A 21,892-nucleotide genomic window follows, 5' to 3' on the forward strand; every position below is an offset into this window, starting at 1 on the left:
GCCCATGAAAAGGATTTACGAAGAAATGCTCTCTTAGTCACACAAGACCCAAATATGTTGATATAAACATTTATTTAAAATACAACGTTCTAAGAAACTTTGGAAGTATGCAGATTTATTCGTTATTCCTTTAGTGAAATTTCCATTCTTACCCAAATCCTTGATGAAACCGTCCTAACTGCTGACCTTTTCAAGATGGCGGTCCGCGCCTGCCACTCCCGGGCTCGCGCACCTCCCCAAGATGGCGCCGCCCGAGGCCTGGCGCGCCCGGAGTTGCTGGTTCTGTGAGGTAGCGGCGGCAACGACCATGGAGGCCACGTCCCGGGAGGCGGCGCCAGCGAAGAGCTCGGCCTCGGGCCCCAGCGCTCCCCCCGCCCTGTTCGAGCTGTGCGGGCGGGCGGTGAGCGCCCATATGGGGGTTCTGGAGAGCGGAGTGTGGGGTAAGTCGCGGGGTGAGGGGCTACCTCGGGCAACGAGCGGGGGCGGCCCGGCGGCCGGGGGGCGCGGGGGGCGAGGCCGGGAGGCCCGGGGCAAGGCCCAGCCCGGAGCACTGGAAGCTAGACCGTCTGGTCGGAGCATGAATTCCGTGGCTGACCAGGCTAGGCAGAGTAAAGACGGGGACCAAACCGGCAGGTGGACCCGCATCGCGGCCCGGCTGGGGGGCGCGGGGGTCGGGGCCAGGAGGCCCGGACTGGGGCGAAGCCGGCAGGGTGTGGAAGACAGAGGCTGGACTGACGGACGGCGCCGTGGGCACCGAACTGACACTCGGGCTGGACCGGGCTGGGGCGGCTTGGATGTCGAGCCGATGGGCAGTGATGGCCTTGCTGTTTGGGGGCGGGGGCCGAGTTGGGAGGCCCGGCCTAAGGCAAGGAGGCCAGCCGGGCCCGGGGCCACGCAGCCGGACTGACGGCGCGGGGCCTCTGGTATCTACCTGACACCCACGGATGCCGAGACCCCGGAGGCCAAACAGATGGGAGAGGGTACCCCACTGGATTGGAGAGCGAGGGATGGGGCAGGGGGAGAGGCCGAAAGGCTTGGGGTTCCGAGGCCTGTCTGACGGCCCGGGGCTGAAGGGAGGCGAACTGACGACCCGGGCCTTGGGTGCCAAGCTGATTGAGCGACGAACTGACGGGCAAGGCAGAGAGTGCCCGCAGCCGCTCGGATTGGCCTGAGTGGCGAGGAAGGGCCCGAGAGCGGGTGAAGGCAGGCCCGGAGCGGGTCAGCAATCCAGGGAGGCTCGAATGACGGACAGGCGGGAAGGGCCAAAGAGGCCCCAGGCGGGGCCAAGGCCCGGGGATCCCGGAGTGGGAGGGGGCGCATCGCCGCTAGGAGGCCCTGGTCCGAGTGGGAGTGAAAGGAGGCCCCAGGCCCGAGAGCCGCGGGGACCCACGGGCCCGGCTTGGATGGAGGGCGCCCAGGCTGAGCAGCAGAGGCTGGCGGCCTGGGGCACTGGGATGAGGAGCTGCGGAGAGTGAAACGAACAGCCTAGCCGGTGGGCCGGGGAGGCCCGTGGTGAGCCGGTTAACGGAGGAGAGGAGGCCTGCAAGCCCGATGGGCGCGAGGAGGCCGGGCAGTGGGGTGAGTACCCCCGGGCGCAGCCTGGCCGCTGATGAGGAAAATTGGGGTCGGTGTCTTGAGGACTAATAGTGAGAATGAAGGAGAGGAAAGTGAGGGCCTCTGGGGGACAGGCCTGCCCACACAAGGGACAAGGGAAGCCTTGGGCCTGACAGACTGGTGGTGTGAGGGGGTGGGGTCCCGAGGCCAGGTCTGAAGTTGGGTGAGGACATCACAGGCCAGGCCCAGGGCCTAGGGAAGGGGGAGGGGTGGTGAGAGAGGAGGCCCTAGGCCTTGGAGATAATAGGGTGGGGTTCTAGAAAAGGCCTCCGGAGTGCTGGTGTCTTTGCCAGGAAGAAGGGCCTGGTAAGGTCAGGAATGAGGGCTTAAGGTCTTGGGATAGGGTTTTGGGTTGCACCAGGAGGAGGGATGTGGAGAAAAAGCCCAGGAGTTTGGGGGGTTGGGCCTCCGGGAATAAGCCCCAAGACTGTGGAGAGTAGTTCGGGAGGCCTAGGGATGTGGGAAGGCCCTTGGTGGGGTGGGGATGGGGCACCCATCCTGAGAGGCCTATGTCTTTATGTCGTGGGAAAAACTGGTAGAATACCTCAGGCCTGGTTGGGGGAGGGGATTGTGGAGCCTCTGTGCCAACAGCTAAGGGTCAGGCTGACCTATGGGGAATAGGAGAAAAGTCTCAGTGGAGCTGGGCTCAGAAGAGTCCTGGGGACTGTGGAATAAGGCAGACAGGCTCTGGCTGTGTCAGCCCCCAGCTTCTAGGATGCTACATCTGGCTAGGAGGAAAGAGGACTGGGTGTGGTGGCCCCAGGTTGGAAGTGGAAGCATTAAAGGTGTAGGCTGGAAAGAAGCAAGGAAGAGTCTAGCTTAAGAAGAATAGAGAAAAGAAGAGTTTGTGGATAATAGGGGATGAGAATCCCTGTGTCTGAGGGGATGGCTAAACAGAGGAGAGCAGACTGAAGGGACAGAAGAGGAAGAGGGCCTATGGGCCTAACCCAGGTAAACAGTCACACAGGAAAAGCTGAATCAAGTTAGGCTTCTTAGAAAAGCCAAGTAAGAGGCCTGCTAAGCAGTGCTATTTTGGAGGAAGGTCTCAATGTGGGCTAACAGCCAGGAAAGACTTCCTGGAGGTAGTGGAATGATTTTGTTTTGTGTAGGGAGAGGAAGAGAAAGTAGAGACATCAGGAAAGGATACAGTGAGGAAACTTAAGTAGAATAGATGTGTTATGCCTTAAATACCAGTATATGGAGTTCGACTTTTTTATATTTATTTTTTAAATTAATTTATTTATTTTAGAGAGGGGAGAGAGAGAAGGGAGGGAGGAGCAGGAAGAATCAACTCCTATATGTGTCTTGACCAGGCAAGCCCAGGGTTTTGAACCAGCGACCTCAGTGTTCCAGGTCGACACTTTATCCACTGCGCCACCACAGGTCAGGCCTTATTTATTGAGTTTAGAGAGAGGAGAGAGAGAGGAAGAGGGAGAGAGGGAGGAAGGCGGGGTTGGGGAAAGGAATGGGAAGCACCAACTCATAATAGTTGTTTCTCTTGGTGCTTTGACTGGGCAAGCCCAGGGTTTTGAACTGGTGCCCTCAGCATTCTAGGTCTATGCTTTGTCCACTGCACCACCACAGGTCAGGCAAGTTGGCCTTTATCTTAAATGCAATAGAGAGACTACATTAGTGTAATAACATAGGGAAGTAGTGCTTTCATTCAGCGGGTATATTGATACTAGACTCTTGGATAGCAGAAGTCATTCCACAAATAAATATAAAAGGAAATACTGGAATGGAACTTTTAAAAGATCTTTCTTAGATATAGTATACTCCAAGATTTTAAACTTATTTATGACTGGACAGAAATGCTAATGACAGGATAAGAATAATAATCGATCCCTGGCCAAGTACCTCATTTGGTTAGAGCCATCACCCCCATATGTCAAGATTGTGGGTTCGATCCCCAGTCAGGGAACACACAAGAATCAACCAATGAATGCATAAATAAGTGAAACAACAAATAAATGTGTGTGTGTGTCTCTCTCTAAAATCAATAAATAAAATTTAAAAAGAAAACAGTAATCGCCAATATTTATTGAGATTATTATGGTCAAGCATAGTCTTAAAAGATTGCAAGCATGATCTTCAATTTCACAATAATGTTATGAGGTAGCAATTACTATCTCCATCTTAAAATAGAGGAGATTTAGGTTTAAAGATGTTAATTTGCCCAAGGATTCACAACTAAGTGGTACAATGAGGATTTCACCAGTTTTATGCAACTCTAGAGACCAAACCATTTAGCCACAGTACAGTAATGTGTCTCAGATCTAGGGAAGTCAGCAAGCAGGTTTTGTTTTTCAGATATATTGAATTTTGAGTATAGAGCCTAATTATTTCTATTCTTTGTAAGAAACTACTAGTTCTGAGTATAATGGGTGCCCAAAGAATTTAAGTAGCCGAGTTAGAAGAATGGGAAGGGAATTCAGGAAAGGCCTAATAAAGGGCATGTGATACCTGAAAGATGAGTAGTTGTTATGCTGAAAGTGGCAAAGAAATTCCTGGTGGAGAGTACAGCATAACAAAGTGAATCTCATGGCCTGACCTGTGGTGGCGCAGTAGATCAAGCGTCGACCTGGAATGCTGAGGTCATGGGTTCAAAACCCTGGGCTTGCCCGGTCAAGGCACATATGGGAGTTGACTCTTCCTGCTTCTCCCCTCCTTCTCTGTCTCTCTCTCTCTTCTAAAATGAATAAATAAAAATAATTAAAAACAAAGTGAATCTCATGCACAGAGGCAGAAAGCAGCCTCACGCATTAGATAAATGAGAAAAAGTAGTTTAGAGTGGCTTAAGTGTAGGAAGCAAAGCAGGGAGCTGGAGAAGTTAGCAAGGCCCAGATTATGAGGGACTTTTTAAAATCACTATTCAGTAGGACTTTTTTTTTTTTTAACAGAGACAGAGCCAGAGAGAGGGATAGATAGGGACAGACAGACAGGAACGGAGAGAGATGAGAAGCATCAATTATCAGTTTATCTTTGCGAGTTCATTGATTGCTTTCTTATATGTGCCTTGACTGTAGGGCTACAGCAGACCAAGTAACCCCTTGCTGAAGCCAGTGACCTTGGGTCCAAGCTGGTGAGCTTTGCTCAAGCCAGATGAGCCCGAGCTCAAGCTGGTAACCTGGGGGTCTTGAACCTGGGTCCTCTGCATCCCAGTCCAACACTCTATATACTGCGACACCACCTGGTCAGGCTCAGTAGGACTTTTTAAATGCAGAATGGTTCATTATGCTTGGGCAGAAGTGAACTGACCAACTCCTAAATAAGTATACCAGCTTGCTTTGTGAGATTCACTCTTGTAGATGTGTGTGGTCCTGAAATTCCAGCTGTCAACTAAATGACTGAAGGTAAGTGGACCAGAGTTTGAATTAGACTTAGGTTAGCTTCTACAGGTTCCATTTGTCAAATGAGAGGTCCAGTTTTCTATTTTTTCCAAATAGGATAAATAATGCTTGGACTCCTGGAAGAAAAAAGTAAATTTTGTGTTTTGGTTTTTGTAGCCCTCCCAGGCCCAATACTTCAAAGCATCTTACCTCTGCTCAATATATATTACTTGGAGAGGATTGAGGAAACTGCCCTCAAGAAAGGTGAGTGCCTTTCTCTCTCTTTCTCAGTCAGTGATTATAAACAAGGTATCATAATTGTCTTCAGGTAAATATTATACCTGATACCTGCATAGAACTTCATGTTTTTCAGAAAGTACCTTCACACCTATTTTCTTATCTGATCCCTCACAGTGTCCTATAAAACACAAAACAAGTATATGACTCCAATTATACTAATAAAAGTAAAACCACAGTAACACCACAATTAATAGCAAAACCAGACTACAGCCCATATCTTCTGAATCTTAGTTTTTCTCTTTTACCAAGTTGTCTCCCAAACCCCTCATTGGACACATCTATTAAGAACTAACATTTATCTAATTAATCCTGATGTGCCAAGCACTGTCTAGGCACTTTACCTGAAGAAACTTATTTAATCTTTAAAACAATTCTATGAAATACCTATTATTAACTACATTTTGCAGATAAGGAAACTGAGGTACAGAAAAGTTAAGTGACTTGCCCAGGGTCACACAGCTTGAGTGTGGTTTGCTGATATTTAAACCCAGGCAGTCTGTTGTTAGAGCCAGTTCTCTTTACCACTTGCCATGTTGCTCTTCTGTACCGAGAGGACAACATTAAAAGGCTGATATAATTCATACATGATGACCAAGGAGCAGCCAAGTAAATGTGATATTTCTTCCGACAGGCCTCTCCACTCAGGCCATCTGGCGCCGATTATGGGATGAGCTGATGAAGACAAGGCCTTCCAGTCTGGAAGTAAGTTAAGGCACCGGATAGAAACTCTGGCCTGACTTTGCACAGTGAAAGCAGGAATAGCACACTAACATAAGTTGGGTCTGGGTAAAGTGCAGGGGTAGGGATGGAGTGACTTTGGAAGGAGGGCTCTGATGGCTTATCATAAGGTGCTTTAGCATTTGGCATTTGTCACTGACTTGGTTGCTCACCCTATTTGCAGGGGACACAAAACAGGGAGAGGTAGTAAAATACAATGGATGGCAAAACCCAGATTCATAAAGGTCTTAACAGGGCTAGAACAATGGTCAACTTAAGATGTAATTTGGCAGGATTATTCAACTCTTCACTTGAGTCTAAAACATTCCAATTGTATGACCTTGTAGTAGGGGGTGGAGGAGGTCTGGCTTAGCAGCAGCTTGTATTAAAAAATTAAGGGGTTTTAGTCAATAATGTGCTAAAACCACTCATATAAAGACTGTACCCTGAGCTGTGTGAACTAATGTAACTATAATATAGGCCGAAGGACAAGGGGGATGATAGACCTTCCTGGCTCTGCAGTGGTCAGGCTACTCCTGGAGTATGGAGAAAGAAGTCAAAGCCACATCATGTGAGCCACATTTGGAAGACTGGAGGTGTATTTCCTGAAAAAAAGAGAAGACATGAGGAACATGAACTGTTCTAAAATATTTGAATGATTATCCATGAAAGAGGGATTAATAGACTTGTTCTGGGTGAAAGCTAAAGGAAGATAAATTTTGCTAAACTGAATGTAGAACTTTTAAACTCTGAGCTTATTGTTGATGAAACAAACTCATTCCAGAGGTAATTAAGTTTCCCATCTCTAAGTGTTCAAATAGAACCTGGATAATGACTTGACACAAGGGTATTGCAGAGAAAATTCAGCATGGTAAGAAAGATTGAACAAGATGAGTTTTAGGGCTCCTTTTTATTTTAATTTTTTTAAATTTATTGATATGAGAGAGAGAAACATTGATTTGTTGTTCCACTCATTTATGCATTCATTGGTTGGTTCTTGTATGTGCCCTGACCAGGAATTGAACCCACAACCTTGGCATATCAGGATGATGATCTAACCAACTTAGCTACCCGACCAGGGCAAGGCTCCTTTTAACCCTGAGATTCTTTATTTTATTTTATTTTTTTTTTCTGAGATTCTTTATTGGTTAAGATATAATTCACTGTAGCTCTCATTTAAACAGAATTTCTTTTGCTGCTCCATAATTAGGTGACAGGACAGATTGAGTTCAATAAACATTTACTAAAGCTTACCACATACCAGGTCTTTTGCTAGATATTGGAAGTACAGACACACTTCCTAATCTTGAGTAACTATCAGGTTAATGGGGAAATCTGTGAACAAATACGTCATGTATGGTAGGCTAAGTAGCATGATAGAGAGTAGCAAGGAAGCTAAGGGAAAGGGGAGTAAGAAAGCCATTTCTAGGAAGGAGTATTTGACCTGGGATTTGTATGGTGAATGAGGCCAAATGACAAGAAAACAGGCTCTTATCAGTAACTGGAGATTGCATTTCTGGGATGCACTGAGTTCAGTAACATTCAGCTTGGTATCCTTCAGCCTTTCACTTCCAAATCTAGACACGTCCCCTGGATTTCAGTGTGATAACACTCAGGCCCAACAAAATCCTTAGGCATTATATACAGGAGTTACGCCTTATTAGGAAGAGAATTGAATGCAAGAATTATTAGAAAACAGTAACTGCTTCCTGCAACCTTTCAAGAAATATGAGATTCACTTTGTCCCAGTGTTTTCCAAGCAGTATGGTTGACTAACCAGTGATATTGTATTCTCTTTTGGAGAAAGCTTTTTTTCCAACATTAGCTCAAGCTTGCTGAAAAAGAATGTCTATTTGTTATCTTGTTTTCTTATCTGAGAGCATTTCAGAAATTTAGGAAATCTCAGGCTTGGTGACCTAACAGTCACTCAGACAGAGGTTCTGACTTGGAGTATATTCATTCTAGAGGGTCTCTTCCTCTGCTTCCCACTTTTGCATTACAGTAATCTTCACTTCGTTCATGATTCAAAAACACTTATTGAATAACTGCTTAGTTCCAGGCACTATGCTAGGTTCTAGGGATACAGTGATGAACAAGTTAGACATAGTCCCTGACTGCTTATAAAGCAATAGTATTTCTGTGTAGTACTACTAGTGTGTATTAAGAGATCTGTAATATACTATAGATATTCTGGAGATGAAGCAATATGGAATTGAAAAATTATTCAATAAATGCTTCTCTAGTAATTGGTTAATCATTTGGAAAAAAAATAAAGTTAAAGCTTCACTTTATAATATACTCAAATAATTTCTATATGGATTACAGATTAAATTGTAAAAAGTAAAAGCACAAAATAACTAAAAAAAGAAAAAAATGTTACTGATTATCTAATCTCAGGATGGAGCATGCTAATTATTAAATGGGAAGGACCAAATAAGGAAATATGGACATCTTATAAAATGCCAATACTATAAATACAATTTTAAAAGGTATATAAACTGGGAAAGAATGATTGTGACAATTGTGAAACAAAGGGATATGGAAAATAAGACAAAGGTCCCAGTGAAATAAAATGAGTGAAGATTTGGACAAGTCACAAAATAAAAATCTCCAATAAAGTGAAAAATGTTCAATCTCAGTAATAAAAAATAGAAAAGTTAAATTGTATTTCTTATAAAGTCTTGTTTTTAGTTTTGTTTTAAAAGGTAATTCCGGGGTGGCTAAAACTTGCATTTTAATATGCTATTGGTGGGAGCAGAAATGTTACAACTTTCTTAGTGGGCAATCTGGTAATAATTGTCAAGAGTCTTTAAAACAGTCAAATACTTTGACTAGAAATTCTACTTCTTAGAATTTATAGTATATAGAAATTGAGATACTTATGACAGTTTATTTCCAGATGTTCATTACAGCAAAGTTTAATATCAGAAAGCTAGAAACAATTTAAATACTCAATAATACAGAAATTATTAAATACAGTACATCCTATTTTCAAAATATTAAAGTCATATTCTAAAAATACTTAAATATATGATGGTAAAAATGTTTAACGATATGGTACTATAATGTTTTGTTTTTGTTTTTTAGAGAGGTGGGGGGCAGACAGACAGGAAGGGAGACAGATGAGAAGAATCAACTTGTAGTGTGGCCTGACCAGGCAGTGGCGCAGTGGTTAGAGCATTGGACTGGGATGCGGAAGGACCCAGGTTCAAGACCCCCGAGGTCACCAGCTTGAGCGCGGGCTAATCTGGTTTGAGCAAAAAGCTCACCAGCTTGGATCCAAGGTTGCTGGCTTAAGCAAGGGATTACTCAGTCTGAAGGCCCGTGGTCAAGGCACATATGAGAAAGCAATCAATGAACAACTAAGATGGCGCAACGTGCAACGAAAAACTGATGATTGATGCTTCTCATCTCTCTCCGTTCCTGTCTGTCTGTCCCTGTCTATCCCTCTCTCTGACTTAAAAAAAAAAAAAAGACTTGTAGTGTGGCACTTTAGTTGTTCATTATTGCTTTCTCATACGTGCCCTGACTGGGGGGCTACAGCTGAGCCAGTGAACCCCCTGCTCAAGACAGTGGTATAGGGTTCAAGGCAGTGACCCTGGGCTTCAAGCTAGTGACCTTTGGGCTCAAGCTGGTGACTATGGGGTCATGTCTATGGTCCTATACTCAAACTGGTGAGCCTGCATTCAAGCCAGATGAGCCCATGCTCAGGCTGGCGACCTCAAGATTTTGAACCCGAGTCCTTAGTGTCCCAGGCTAACACTCCATCCATTGCATCACCCCCAGGCCAGGCAGATATGGTGCTATGTTAAGAAAAACCAGCCTTTGAAACTTCTGAATTGTCTCAATGTTATAAAAACATGCAAAGCTATTCACGTATACATATATGTATACTCCAGAGGGTTAGTTTGCACATATTTTATTTGCTTCTTTTTAATTCCACAAACAATATTTCTATTATCAGAAAAGCAACAATGGGCAATAGTTTATGAACATTTGCTGGCTGTTAACAGTTTAGTACAAGAACATATTTTGCACTCAGCTTATACACACATACTTCGTCCTCCCCTACCAAAGCCCAAGTTGCCAGCCCTTTGTGAATAGGCCAAGGATTATTTATGTTGGAGGCAAATGTCATTTCACCTCTTTGGTGGTGCATTTCCCCATCACTAAAAAGGAAGTATTTAAATCACTTTGCGTTGTCTGAGCTCTAGTATACAATTCCACAAAATGAGTGGCTTGGACTAGATCTCAGGTACTTTTCAGCTTTGAAGTTTTAGCCTAGATTTTTCTAAAAAGTAGTGATGGAATAACATGCTGTGAACTGCTGTCTGTTCATGCATTAATAAGCCACTGAGTTGTCATAACTAACTTTATTACTCATTTAATCCTCACAACTCTGTGATGTAGGTATATCTTCCTGACTTTACAGATGGTACAACTGAGACAGAAAGGTGAAATGACTTGCCTAAGGTTAGTTTATGATGGGCAGACGTAGGATTCAAGGCGAGGCAATCTGGCTCTGGAGTGCATGCTCCTAACTGCTATGTCATACTGCTATCACTGCATTTATCATGGTTGGGTGTTCCAATTTCAGAGATCTCTTCTATTGTCTTCATCAACCAATGCAATGTCTGAAAAAGCCCAGTATTTAGTTACCTAAAGTACATATCCCACGTCTCATGATCAGAATCTGCCACAATATTTTGGTTCACATCTTTGTCCGTATTTTAGGTCCAGATCTACACTAGCTGTCTATCTCATTTGTGAAGTTGAAGCTTTGCTAGGGTTACCTACCAGTGTTTTCCAAGAGTGTGAGTGTAGGCCAGCAAATGTGTCAAGTGCTAGAGTGAGCTAGGATTTGGATTCAGGAATACTCCCTGTACTTCTGTTCAAGGCCGAGTTAAGATTTGGTTGCCAGGTATTTTTTCATGCTCCCACACTGCTGCTGCTGAGAGAGCTCCTTCTCTTGTTGCCATGCAGTTATCTCAAGTGTGATGAAGTCATTTCTAATTATTACTACAGCAGGAAGTCTTGGAGAATAGTGAGGGCAAAGGCAATGACACCTGAAAATAATAGGAACCCAGCCCCTGCCAGTAACCTCAGATATAGATTGAGGGTCACTCTGGCATGAGGGAATGCATGGAGGCAGGATAAGTACCAAAATGTTTTACTTTAGCCTTGGGAAACCCTCAGACCCCCCCCCCCCCATATTTTTGCTTCAAGCTGAATAAGTACCCTGCTTAACAGGCTCTGCCTCCATCAAGTCCATTTCACATTGCCCCATCTTAGCTAATTGGCAGCAGCAACAGAAGTAACATTTTGTATTTTACAGTTTACAAAACTTTTACTGCCTTGATTGATCTTCACAACAAACCCATGAAGCAGGTTTTATAGGTGGAGAGGTTCAGAAAGGTCCAGATTACTGTAGCAAAGCTGACACCTGTATCAAGGTCAGCAATCTTTCTACTGCACCTTAGGAGAGAATGGTGACTTAGGGAGGCCTTTGCTCAGAGTGTCCTTTTGGGGTAGGTAGCAATAATTCTTAATTACTGATATACATCAGAATAATTTGGGGGAGGTTTACAAAAAACAATACATGGACTTTACCTCAGATGTAACATAATAGAATCTCCAAGTCTGGGTACCTGGTGTATGATTTTCTTCCTCTGGTGTGTGAATTTTGGGAAGTCCCAGAGCAAATTCTGATATGCACCAAAGTTTCAAACCACTTGCACTCAAGTTCTAAATGTATCAGAAGTCTGGCAAAGTCTCATATCGATCAAATAACTTTAGCCTTGAAAATAAAACCAAAGAAATCTAAGATTTGGTCCCTGCCTTGCAGTAATTTCTGTTTGGGAGAAGATGTACACAGGCAGATAGACTCAACACCATGAGAACAAAGTCTAAGACCTGAATAGTCCCAACAGAAGAGGAGCAGGGGGAGGGTGAAAAGGGGGGTACAGAGAGACAAACAATCTCAGAGGATGAAACATTACCTTTGGTTTGGCATGGAGAGCAGATATAGGAAAGGACACAGAAGGCAAGTTTGGGTCAGTGAGGTGATCAGTTGGCCAGAGTAAAGCATTCATGGAGCAAAGGAGTGAGAAATAGCATTTCTGAGATAGGCAGAGGTTATATTGTGGAGGGCTTTCCCTGCCAAGGTGAGGAGCTTCATATTAACCCTAGATTAGTGGGAAGACATTGGGGTTTTGTGGGGGGGTTTTTTCCCCAGAGACAGAGTCAGAGAGAAGAATAGACAGGGACAGACAGACAGGAACGGAGAGATGAGAAGCATCAATCATTAATTTCTCGTTGGGCATTGTGACACCTTTATTGTTCATTAATTGCTTTCTCATATGTGCCTTGACTGTGGGCCTTCAGCAGACTGAGTAACCCCTTGCTCGAGCCAGCGACCTGGTGAGCTTTTGCTCAAACCAGATGAGCCCACGCTCAAGCTGGTGACCTCGTGGTCTCAAACCTGGGTCCTTCTGCATCCCAGTCTGACGCTCTATCCACTGCACCACTGCCTGGTCAGGCGACATTGGGGGTTTTAATGCAGAATGTACCTCCCCAAAAAGCCCCCACAAAGCAGACTAATGTAATCAGGTCTTTTACAAGATAAATCCAGTGCACTTGTTCAAATTTGGAATGGGAGGGAAAAGGGACAGAGAGCAGTCAGGAAGCTAATGAAATCAGGTGAGGTGGTTTCTGAACAAAGGTGGTAGTATAAAAATGGAAAGTTGGGAACATGGAAGAATTTACAGGATTGAATGACTTGAGACACTTTGGTAATGACCTCTAAAACTTAATTTTCTGGGCTCAAATCTTCATTCTGTCCCTTACCTGTGTAGTCACAGGTAATAACTTTTATGCCTTCGTTTTATCTGTAAAATGAGGCTTATAGTAATACATGCCCCAAAGATATGAGGACAAAATGAAGTTGTATAATTTAGAATGTTGCCTGGCACAATAGTTAACTATTGGGAGGAAACTATTATGATAGTTCCATGGGTGGCACTCTCAGTATCACAGCTGTCTGGCATGTTCTCTGCTTTCAGAGTGTGACGTGTTGGCGAGCCAAGTTTATGGAGGCCTTTTTTTCCCATGTTCTGCGTGGAACCATTGATGTGTCTTCTGACAGGCGTCTTTGTGACCAGCGCTTCTCACCTCTTCTGCATAGCTCCCGCCATGTTCGGCAGCTCACCATCTGCAACATGCTGCAGGGTGCAACTGAGCTGGTGGCTGAGCCCAATCGAAGGGTTCTGGAAACCCTGGCCAGTTCCCTGCACACCCTCAAATTCCGCCACCTGCTGTTCTCTGATGTGGCTGCTCAGCAGTCACTTCGGCAGCTGTTACATCAGCTTATTCACCATGGGGCAGTCAGCCAGGTGTCGCTGTACTCCTGGCCCGTGCCCGAGTCAGCCCTTTTCATCCTTATCCTCACCATGAGTGCTGGCTTCTGGCAGCCAGGCCCTGGTGGCCCGCCCTGCCGCCTCTGTGGAGAGGCCTCCCGAGGCCGGGCCCCATCCCGGGATGAAGGGTCCCTCCTGCTGGGCTCACGCCGGCCTCGCAGGGATGCTGCTGAGCGATGTGCTGCAGCCCTGATGGCTTCCCGTCGGAAGAGCGAAGCCAAGCAGATAACCAGAGCTGCACCTGCTGCTCGCGTAACACGCCGGAGCACACAAGAGAGCTTGAGAGCAGGCGGGATAGACCCTAAGAGGGAGCTGCAACCTCCAGCCACTTCCCATGAGGCTGCTGGCACCAAGCGGCCACCCTCTGCTCCAACCACCTCCTCTGCTTCTCCCTCTTCTTCCACATCCGCACCCAAAAGGGCTCCCGCTAGCTCAGCCCCACAGCCTAAACCCCTAAAGCGTTTTAAGCGAGCCACAGGGAAGAAGGGTGCTCGCACTCGTCAGGGGTCTGGTGCAGAGTCGGAAGACCTGTATGACTTTGTTTTCATTGTGGCTGGTGAGAAGGAGGATGGGGAAGAGATGGAGATTGGGGAAGTGGCTTGCGGAGCTTTGGATGGGTCAGATCCCAACTGCCTAGGGCTCCCAGCACTGGAGGCCTCCCAACGATTCCGCAGCATTTCCACCCTGGAGCTGTTCACAGTTCCACTCTCCACAGAGGCTGCTCTGACACTGTGCCACCTGCTGAGCTCCTGGGTGTCTCTGGAGAGCCTCACACTATCCTATAATGGTGAGTGCCCTTAAGAGCAGGGGTTGGGTCTCCCAGCAGCACCACCTGTAAGCCCAACCTGTGGAGGGGTACAAGAGGTATGATCAGGAAGCTGAGTTGTGGCCCTGCCTGCCTCCCTGTGAGGCAGATGGCACACAAGTGTGGCAGGCTGTCAGTACCAGGGGAGAACATGAGGTCTACGGGCTTGCTTTCTAGTTGGGGAAGGGCTCCTGAGGCATACTGAGAACCTGAAGTAGGAGTACATTTTTAGAGACAGTAGGCAGCCCAAGGGCTGGCGCGAGTACAGTGAGTGCAAGCCCAACCAGGGCTGAGTCTGGAGCATTTCATCAGACCAGCAACATGCAAAGCAGTTCTTTCCTACCTGGTTGTGCTCAGCAAGCCAAACTTTCAACTCTAAATCCAGCAATCTGCCTAGGTTGTGGAGCACTGCTAGAGAAATTCACACAACTGTGCAGATTGGTGCTACTATACATTCATTCACCAGCCTTAGGCAAATCCCGTGTTTGCAACGTCAGTTCCCATTCCTACTCTTCCATTTCCAAACCGTTCTTCCTAAGCAGATGAATTTACCTCAAGAGAAAATAGAAGCCATCACACACAAACTCCAACTTATTAACCAGCCTATAAACTTTCCTAAATCTGCTTTAATCCTTTCCTTCAACACAATGGAAGAAATCACTATCCTAAGACTAACTTTTCTGTGCTTTGGACTTAAATGCCTCAGTATTAAGAGCTCTTATGAACTACTTAGTATGTCAGGCCTATTTTAGGTAGTCTCATTCTGTTAACTAATTTAATCCTTACAACTCTTGAGATGTTGACTTGCCCAAGATACTTAGTAAATTGTACGGCCAGTAATCAAACCCACAAAACCTGGCTCCAGAGTACATGCTTTTAAACCACTATCTAATGTTGCCTCCCTTCTCTCCTCTCTCCCCAACCAAAATATAAACCTTAATTTGAATTAGACATCCAAAATCTACCACCACCACCTCTCTCTAGTCTAGCCCATATCAACTATTGTTTCCTGCCCTTCACAGATAACCTTAAGTCACCCGTGTTCTCTCACAGCCCATTCCAGTCTTGCATATCCACTAATATATTGAAGTCATCAACATCTTCCTTGTTGCTAAGTTCAATATGCTTCAGTCCTCACATTAGTTCTCAGCAGCATTTGCTATTAAGTAATCTTCCTCATGAAATACTCATTTCCACTTTTTCAAAATCTTTTTTCTCTCTAGACATTTATCTCAATGTTGTCCTCAGAGCTCTCCTGCTTTATATACTTCCTGGACAGTTTTCTCCATTCCCTTGGTTTCAAAGGCCACCCCCCACTCACCACCTTGTATGACAGAATCCCAGGTCTTTCTCCTAAATTCCAGACCTATTTATCCTGCTGATTACTCGATATCACTTGGTAAAACACAAGCTCCCAAACCTGAATATATCTTCCTCTCAATGACAGTTTCTTCTCAATGACATCACAAGTGACTTAGTTGCCCAAAGAGAAACCTAGATTGCTTCCTGCTTCAAATATATTTGGTTACCAGGTCCTACCTTTACAATCTCTCTCAAGTTCATTTCTCTTCACATCCTTAATTCCGGCTATTACTTCAGTAGTTCCTCCTGAGTGCATACTCACCACACAATCCTTTGTCTACACTGAAGCCCAAGCATCTTTCTTAAAAATGCAAATGTCATTTGTTCATTTAAAAAAAAACTCCAGTGGTTTACTGTCACCATGCATTTTTGGAGGGAAATATTGATTTGTTGTTCCACGCATTTATGCATTCATTGGTTGATTCTCCTGTGTAACCTTGGTGTATCAGGACACTTGAACTGAACTACTCACTCAGGGTCCATACATCTTAATTTTACTTATAGGGTCATTCATGTTTTCATCCTTGCTTACCTCTATAGTAATAATCTGAACATTTTACCCTCTCATACTTTAACACCATCCACTTTTTTCAGTTCTTAGAACCTGCCACTCTTCTTAATTTAGGCCGTATATGTGCTAGGTTCTCTGCCACACTCACTCTTTTTCCTCCCTTTTGCCTATCTTCTTTATGTTTTGGGGTTTTGTTTGTTTGTTTGTTTTGAGAGTCAGAGAGGGATAGGGACAGACAGATGGGAAGGGAGATGAGAAGCATCAATTCTTCGTTTTGGCACTTTAGTTGTTCACTGATTGCTTTCTTATATGTGCCTTGATCGTGGGGCTCCAGCAGAGTGAGTAACCCTTTGCTCAAGCTGGCAACCTCAGGGTTTCAAACCTGGGTCCTCCCCGTCCAAGTCTGATGGTCTATCCACTGAGCCACTGCCTGGTCAGGCTCCTTTGTTCTTTAGGACTCAGCTGTAAGGCCTTTATTGATATAAGTGCCATTCTTTGTACTTCCACAATACTCTACTTACCCAGTTTTTATCGTTTTTTTGTTAGCAGACTATATATATTAGGGAGGAACAACATTTTTTGCTCATTTCTGTATAGCCAAAAACAAAACAAAACAGAAAAACACCCTTATTTACTAAGTGCTGGGTAAGATTTAGTTGAATGAATGAAACCAATTGGAGATAAGGGAGTAGATATTTGCTTTGTGGCTGTAAGTAACTTTCCTAACCTGGTTCCTGCTCCCTTCTCTGGAATGTGATTATCCTTTTCTGCCCCATTCCCACCCAATGAATCTTTTAAAGTATTCCCTATTAGATCACTGTCACTCCCCTCAGTTTTCAGACGTTCCCCATGACCTATACAAAAATTCCAGAGATCTCTGCTGCTTTCTGGGTCTGTCATTAAGCTGGCAGCTACATGCTGCCCCACCGCATCCTATCTTGTTTTGTGACTCAGCCCTGACTGATGCCTGAAGGCATAGCCCAGGCAGTAGACTTCAGTTTGCTGGTAACCTGAGGAAAAAAAGCAAGACAATGGATGAAAACTTGAGACAATTATTTTAAGGAACTTGATCTAAAGCTTGAGATTTGATAGTTATTAATAGAAATATTTGGAGTTGTCTCTGAAGTTATCCTTGCTGACACTCCCTGTGCCTCTTCCCTACCATAGGCCTGGGCTCTAACATCTTCCGTCTGCTGGACAGCCTGCGGGCCCTGTCAGGCCAGGCTGGATGCCGCCTCCGAGCCCTGCATCTCAGTGACCTGTTCTCACCACTGCCCATCCTGGAGCTGACACGTGCCATTGTGCGAGCCCTGCCCCTGCTGCGGGTCCTCTCTATTCGTGTTGACCACCCCAGCCAAAGGGACAACCCTGCTGTGCCAGGGAATGCAGGGCCCCCTAGCCACATAATTGGGGATGAAGAGATACCAGGTGAAGTTGTGTGTGTGTGTGTGTCTGTCTGTCTGTCTGTCTGTCTCCACACAAATGTGCAGGTTCATTTGTGTGGGAAAGGCGGGAGAATTTCTTTCTTTTTTTTTTGTATTTTTCTGAAGTTGGAAACGGGGAGGCAGTCAGACAGATGGGGCATTGCTCTGTTGCAACCAGAGCCATTCTAGCACCTGAGGCGTTGCTCTGTTGTGACCAGAGCCATTCTAGCGCCTGAAGCAGAGGCCACAGAGCCATCCTCAGACCAATGGAGCCTTAGCTGCAGGAGGGGAAAAGACAGAGAGAGAGGAAGGAGAGGGGGAGGGGTGGAGAAGCAGATGGGCACTTCTCCTGTGTGCCCTGGCCGGGAATTGAACCCGGGACTCCTGCACGCCAGGCCGACACTCCAGCACTGAGCCAACTGGCCAGGGCCAAGAGAATTTTTAATTTAGATGTACCACCACGCATTCCTGGCTTATCTGGAATCTGTTCCCTTTATCCTGCGACTCTTAAAGATAACCATGGCTGAACAGGGCTGAGACCACAAGCCTGGCAAGAAGTGACCATGGCATATCAACATTCAAAGGGTTCTGAACCAAGAACAAAACTGGTAGACTAGATTAGGTCCCCCTACTATATGCTCCCTGAATTTCTCCTGTCCCACCACTCTGCATACTTTATTTGCTTGTCCAAGCGGTCTAATCTTCCTGGACTAAAACATCCATAAAGGTAAGGACCAAATTTCATATTTGGTGCTCTATTCTCAGAACCTAGCATTAACACCTAGCATATAGTATAAGCATTCAGACAAGTAGACATGACTTTCTTAGTGAATCCCCTAAGGACAGAATAGGACCTGCTATGAGAGTGAAGTAGAGATGGCCAACTGGAATCTACTCTCCTTACCATACCCAGAAAACTGCCTGGAACAGCTGGAGATGGGATTTCCACGGGGAGCCCAGCCAGCCCCACTGCTCTGCTCTGTACTGAAGGCCTCAGGTTCTCTGCAGCAGCTGTCACTGGATAGCGCCACCTTCGCCTCTCCCCAGGATTTTGGGCTTGTGTTGCAGACACTCAAAGGTAAGACCCAGCTAGAACTGAGAAGAGAGGAGGGTAGGAGGGGCCCTTGCCTTGTTCTTTGGAAAAACTAATAAGGCCCATGGCTTCTGCCACTATCTAGAGTACAACCTAGCCCTGAAGAGACTGAGCTTTCACGACATGAATCTGGCTGACTGTCAGAGCGAAGTGCTCTTTTTGCTGCAGAACCTGACTCTTCAAGGTAAATTTTTCATCCAGAACCTGGGGTATTCCTGAGTTCTTATTGAGTCTCTGCCAGTCTCACAGAGTGAGCCACTGTTTTGTTTTTTTTTCCTTTGGCCTTATGTCTTTTGGCCTTAGACTATAAAATGATTATAGAACCTAAATGACCTTCCTTTTAAAAGATCCCAAATTTAGCCTGACCTGTGGTGGCGCAGTGGATAAAGCGTCGACCTGGAATGCTGAGGTCGCGGGTTTGAAACCCTGGGCTTGCCTGGTCAAGGCACATATGGGAGTTGATGCTTCCTGCCCCCCCCCCACCCCCGTTCTCTCTCTCTCCTCTCTAAAATGAGTAAATTAAATAAAAAAAAAAAAAGACCCCAAATTTAACTATTCCTGTACTACACATCAGAAATTCTTCCATTAGAGCACCTCACCCAAAAGCTTTTACCTTTCAGTGGGTGAGTGAAATGATGGTAGTGGGAAGGGATAAATGAACTGTAAGGCTCCCCTTACAGACTTGTCTCTAATCCCCAGCTCTGCTAGGAGGGCAGTCAATACATGAGGGAAAAGAATAAATAGAGAATTGTCTGTGCAGAAAACCTCCCTACAGTGAACATGTAGGCTTAATCTCTGGTTTGAGTCCCAATTTAGTTTTAGCCTTGGCTGGGGGTCTTAGACAAATTCCTCCCTCTTTTTGGGGCCTCTATAAAATGACCACACCCCTTGCTAAGGCCAGCTGGGACAGGAGGGGCAACACCAGTCCTAATACAGCCATCAGAATTTATTCTAATTTCTTCTGATAGAGATTACCTTCTCCTTCTGCCGTCTGTTTGAGAAGCGCCCGGCCCAATTTCTGCCTGAGATGGTTGCTGCTATGAAGGGCAACTCCACATTGAAGGGCCTCCGGCTGCCAGGGAACCGCCTGGGTAGGGGCAGGGCCCTGGGAATGGAGAGGGAAAGGGGGAAGGATCCAGTCCTTTGACCTAGAGCTCAGTGGGTAAAGGCATAGTCCTCGCCACCGGAAACATGGGGGTTTGAATATAGTTATGTGCTGGGACTTAAGAAGGCTGGGCTTCTCCCCAGCCAGAAATAAGCTAGGATGCTCTTATTCCCTATTCTTGGTCATTACCAGCATTTGTCCCCTTCTCTCCAGGGAATGCTGGCCTGCTGGCCCTGGCAGATGTTTTCTCAGAGGATTCATCCTCTTCTCTCTGTCAGCTGGATATCAGGTACATATTGGGGGCTGGGGGCCAAGGGATAGAGCTGTAGGAGCACAGACCAGGGATAATGGTTTCTTGGGGGTCTAATCCATCTCACCCCTACCAGTTCCAACTGCATCAAGCCAGATGGGCTCTTGGAATTTGCCAAGCGGCTGGAGCGCTGGGGCCGTGGAGCCTTTGGTCATCTGCGCCTCTTCCAGAATTGGCTGGACCAGGATGCAGTCACAGCCAGAGAAGCTATCCGGCGGCTCCGGGCTACCTGCCACGTGGTCAGCGACTCGTGGGACTCATCCCAGGCCTTCGCAGATTATGTCAGCACCATGTGATGGGGCCCATGCCTCACTGGCCCATGTTCAGTACCATCAGCTTGCAGGGGCTGAAGCATGGGCTGCCCAGAACTCCCACCAATTCTATCTTTCTCTTTCTGCCACCTTTTTTTCCTCTATTTTCCTTCTTCCCTTGTACTGAGGTTCTGGAGCCCTGATGGGGCCCAGCAGAGGCATTCCAGAATTGGGTTTAGAGCTTTTTGGGCCCCTTATTCAGTGACCTGAAAACCCTGGGCCAGGTTAAAGTGGTTATCAGTCACTGAGGACAGCCCCCCACTCCCTGCCCCAGGGTTCCTGCTTTGCCACCTCAAGCAGGTACCCAAGCTTTAGAGAAGTGTAGGAGTGCCCACTACCAGGCCTCTTCTCTGCTGGGCTCACCATGCTACTCCCAGGCCTCAGTCCCTTTCATACCTTTATTCCTTTCTTTTTTTTAACCAAAAGTTTTTCTTATAAAATAAATTTTGGGCAAACATCATGCAGCCCTTCTTGATGATTTTTCTCTCAGAGAACAAAATTCAACAGGGCCCTATAGGAAGCCCTTTCCCTGTCTCCTCCCTCTTAATAGCTACACCCAGAGTAGTTGGTTATCAGCGGAGGCCCTGCTGCTCCTCATGGGAACGCTGATGGAAGACGAAAGTGATGGCAGTGGAGGCAGCATCCCAGGCAGCCTGGAGTACCTCATCCCTGAGCCCCCGCTTATCAGTGCTATGGTTCCATTGAGCCAGGTCTGAGGTGCAGTCTGAACCATCAGGGGGTGGCCTGACCTGGTGGTTGTTGACACAGCGGCTACAGTGCAACCTGGGGGTAGAGGACCAAGGTGTCACTAAACATCCTATCTCCATGCTCTGCAGGGATTTCAGATAATGGCTAGCAGGGACATTCTACCCACCTAGCATGCGTGTCACTGAGGCTAGCCTCATCCAGGGTAAACAGCTCCCTCAACTCGCCCAGAGAGAAGTGCCGCTCCACATCCTGCTCCTCATCCACCACACAGCTACTCAGTGCCTTCTTGTGGCTCTGACGCTGAAAGATCTTCTCCTCGATGGTTCCTGCCTGGGGGAAGATGAGGGAGCCAGGGAAGCAGAGTTAAGACATCCCCATACATGGGGGGGGGGGGGCAGGAAAACCCAGGGATTGCAACTTTAGCCACCCAAGAGAAGAGATAAATGATAAGAGTCCTACCTCTGCTCAGGTGAGCCCATTGCCTAGTTTATCTCTTGGGAAAATGACTTGTACATGTCTGCCCACCCAGAATATTTTCTGTACCAATGGAGGGTTTTAAGAACTGAAATTTGCCTGTAGCAGTTTCACCAGACTTTCACACCACATCCAACTTTTACTCAATAACTATCATTTGGGTATCCTATGCCAGACGACTTCAAAGCCAAGTGTGGGAACAGAAATCAGGTATGAGGGAAAGCAGGTGTCCTGTGAAAAGGGTGGGGTCCCAGGGGAATCTGTTAACTAACCAGGTACCCAGGGCATTGTAAGAAGGGTTTGAAAGAATGGGGTGGATAGAACAGAATAAAAGACTCCAGGCTGATCCCATAGCAGAGGGGCCAAAGAGAGGCTCTGAAAAACAGCCCAAAATTGTTCTGAAGGTCTATTCCA

The 21,892-nt window shown here is 46.2% G+C and overlaps 2 protein-coding genes across 4 annotated transcripts in view; one reads left to right on the forward strand and one right to left on the reverse strand.

Moving 5' to 3' along the window:
• Window positions 1-207: 207 nt before the first annotated feature.
• LRRC41 (leucine rich repeat containing 41) lies at window positions 208-20,756 on the forward strand. 2 transcript variants are annotated; one of them, XM_066269297.1, is made up of 10 exons: window positions 208-440; window positions 5,121-5,207; window positions 5,875-5,945; window positions 13,022-14,162; window positions 17,221-17,481; window positions 18,391-18,555; window positions 18,656-18,754; window positions 19,539-19,661; window positions 19,889-19,964; window positions 20,062-20,756. In XM_066269297.1, the coding sequence occupies exons 1-10, from the start codon at window positions 242-244 to the stop codon at window positions 20,279-20,281; spliced, it is 2,442 nt and encodes an 813-aa protein (XP_066125394.1). In that variant the 5' UTR covers window positions 208-241; the 3' UTR covers window positions 20,282-20,756. The 2 variants fall into 2 exon arrangements, with proteins under 2 accessions (XP_066125394.1, XP_066125395.1); XM_066269298.1 differs by lacking the exon at window positions 208-440 and adding an exon at window positions 1,331-1,578.
• RAD54L (RAD54 like) overlaps window positions 20,491-21,892 on the reverse strand; it is a 28,387-nt gene continuing 26,985 nt past the window's right edge. For both annotated transcript variants that reach the window (XM_066269299.1, XM_066269300.1), the window contains 2 exons: window positions 21,171-21,334; window positions 20,491-21,079 (listed from right to left, as the gene is read on the reverse strand). In XM_066269299.1, the coding sequence (XP_066125396.1) occupies window positions 20,869-21,079; window positions 21,171-21,334 (375 nt within the window). In that variant the 3' untranslated portion in view covers window positions 20,491-20,868. The remainder of the gene's footprint in view (window positions 21,080-21,170; window positions 21,335-21,892) is intronic.

Source organism: Saccopteryx bilineata, chromosome 3, assembly GCF_036850765.1.
Source record: "Saccopteryx bilineata isolate mSacBil1 chromosome 3, mSacBil1_pri_phased_curated, whole genome shotgun sequence".
NCBI classification, from domain to species: domain Eukaryota; kingdom Metazoa; phylum Chordata; class Mammalia; order Chiroptera; family Emballonuridae; genus Saccopteryx; species Saccopteryx bilineata.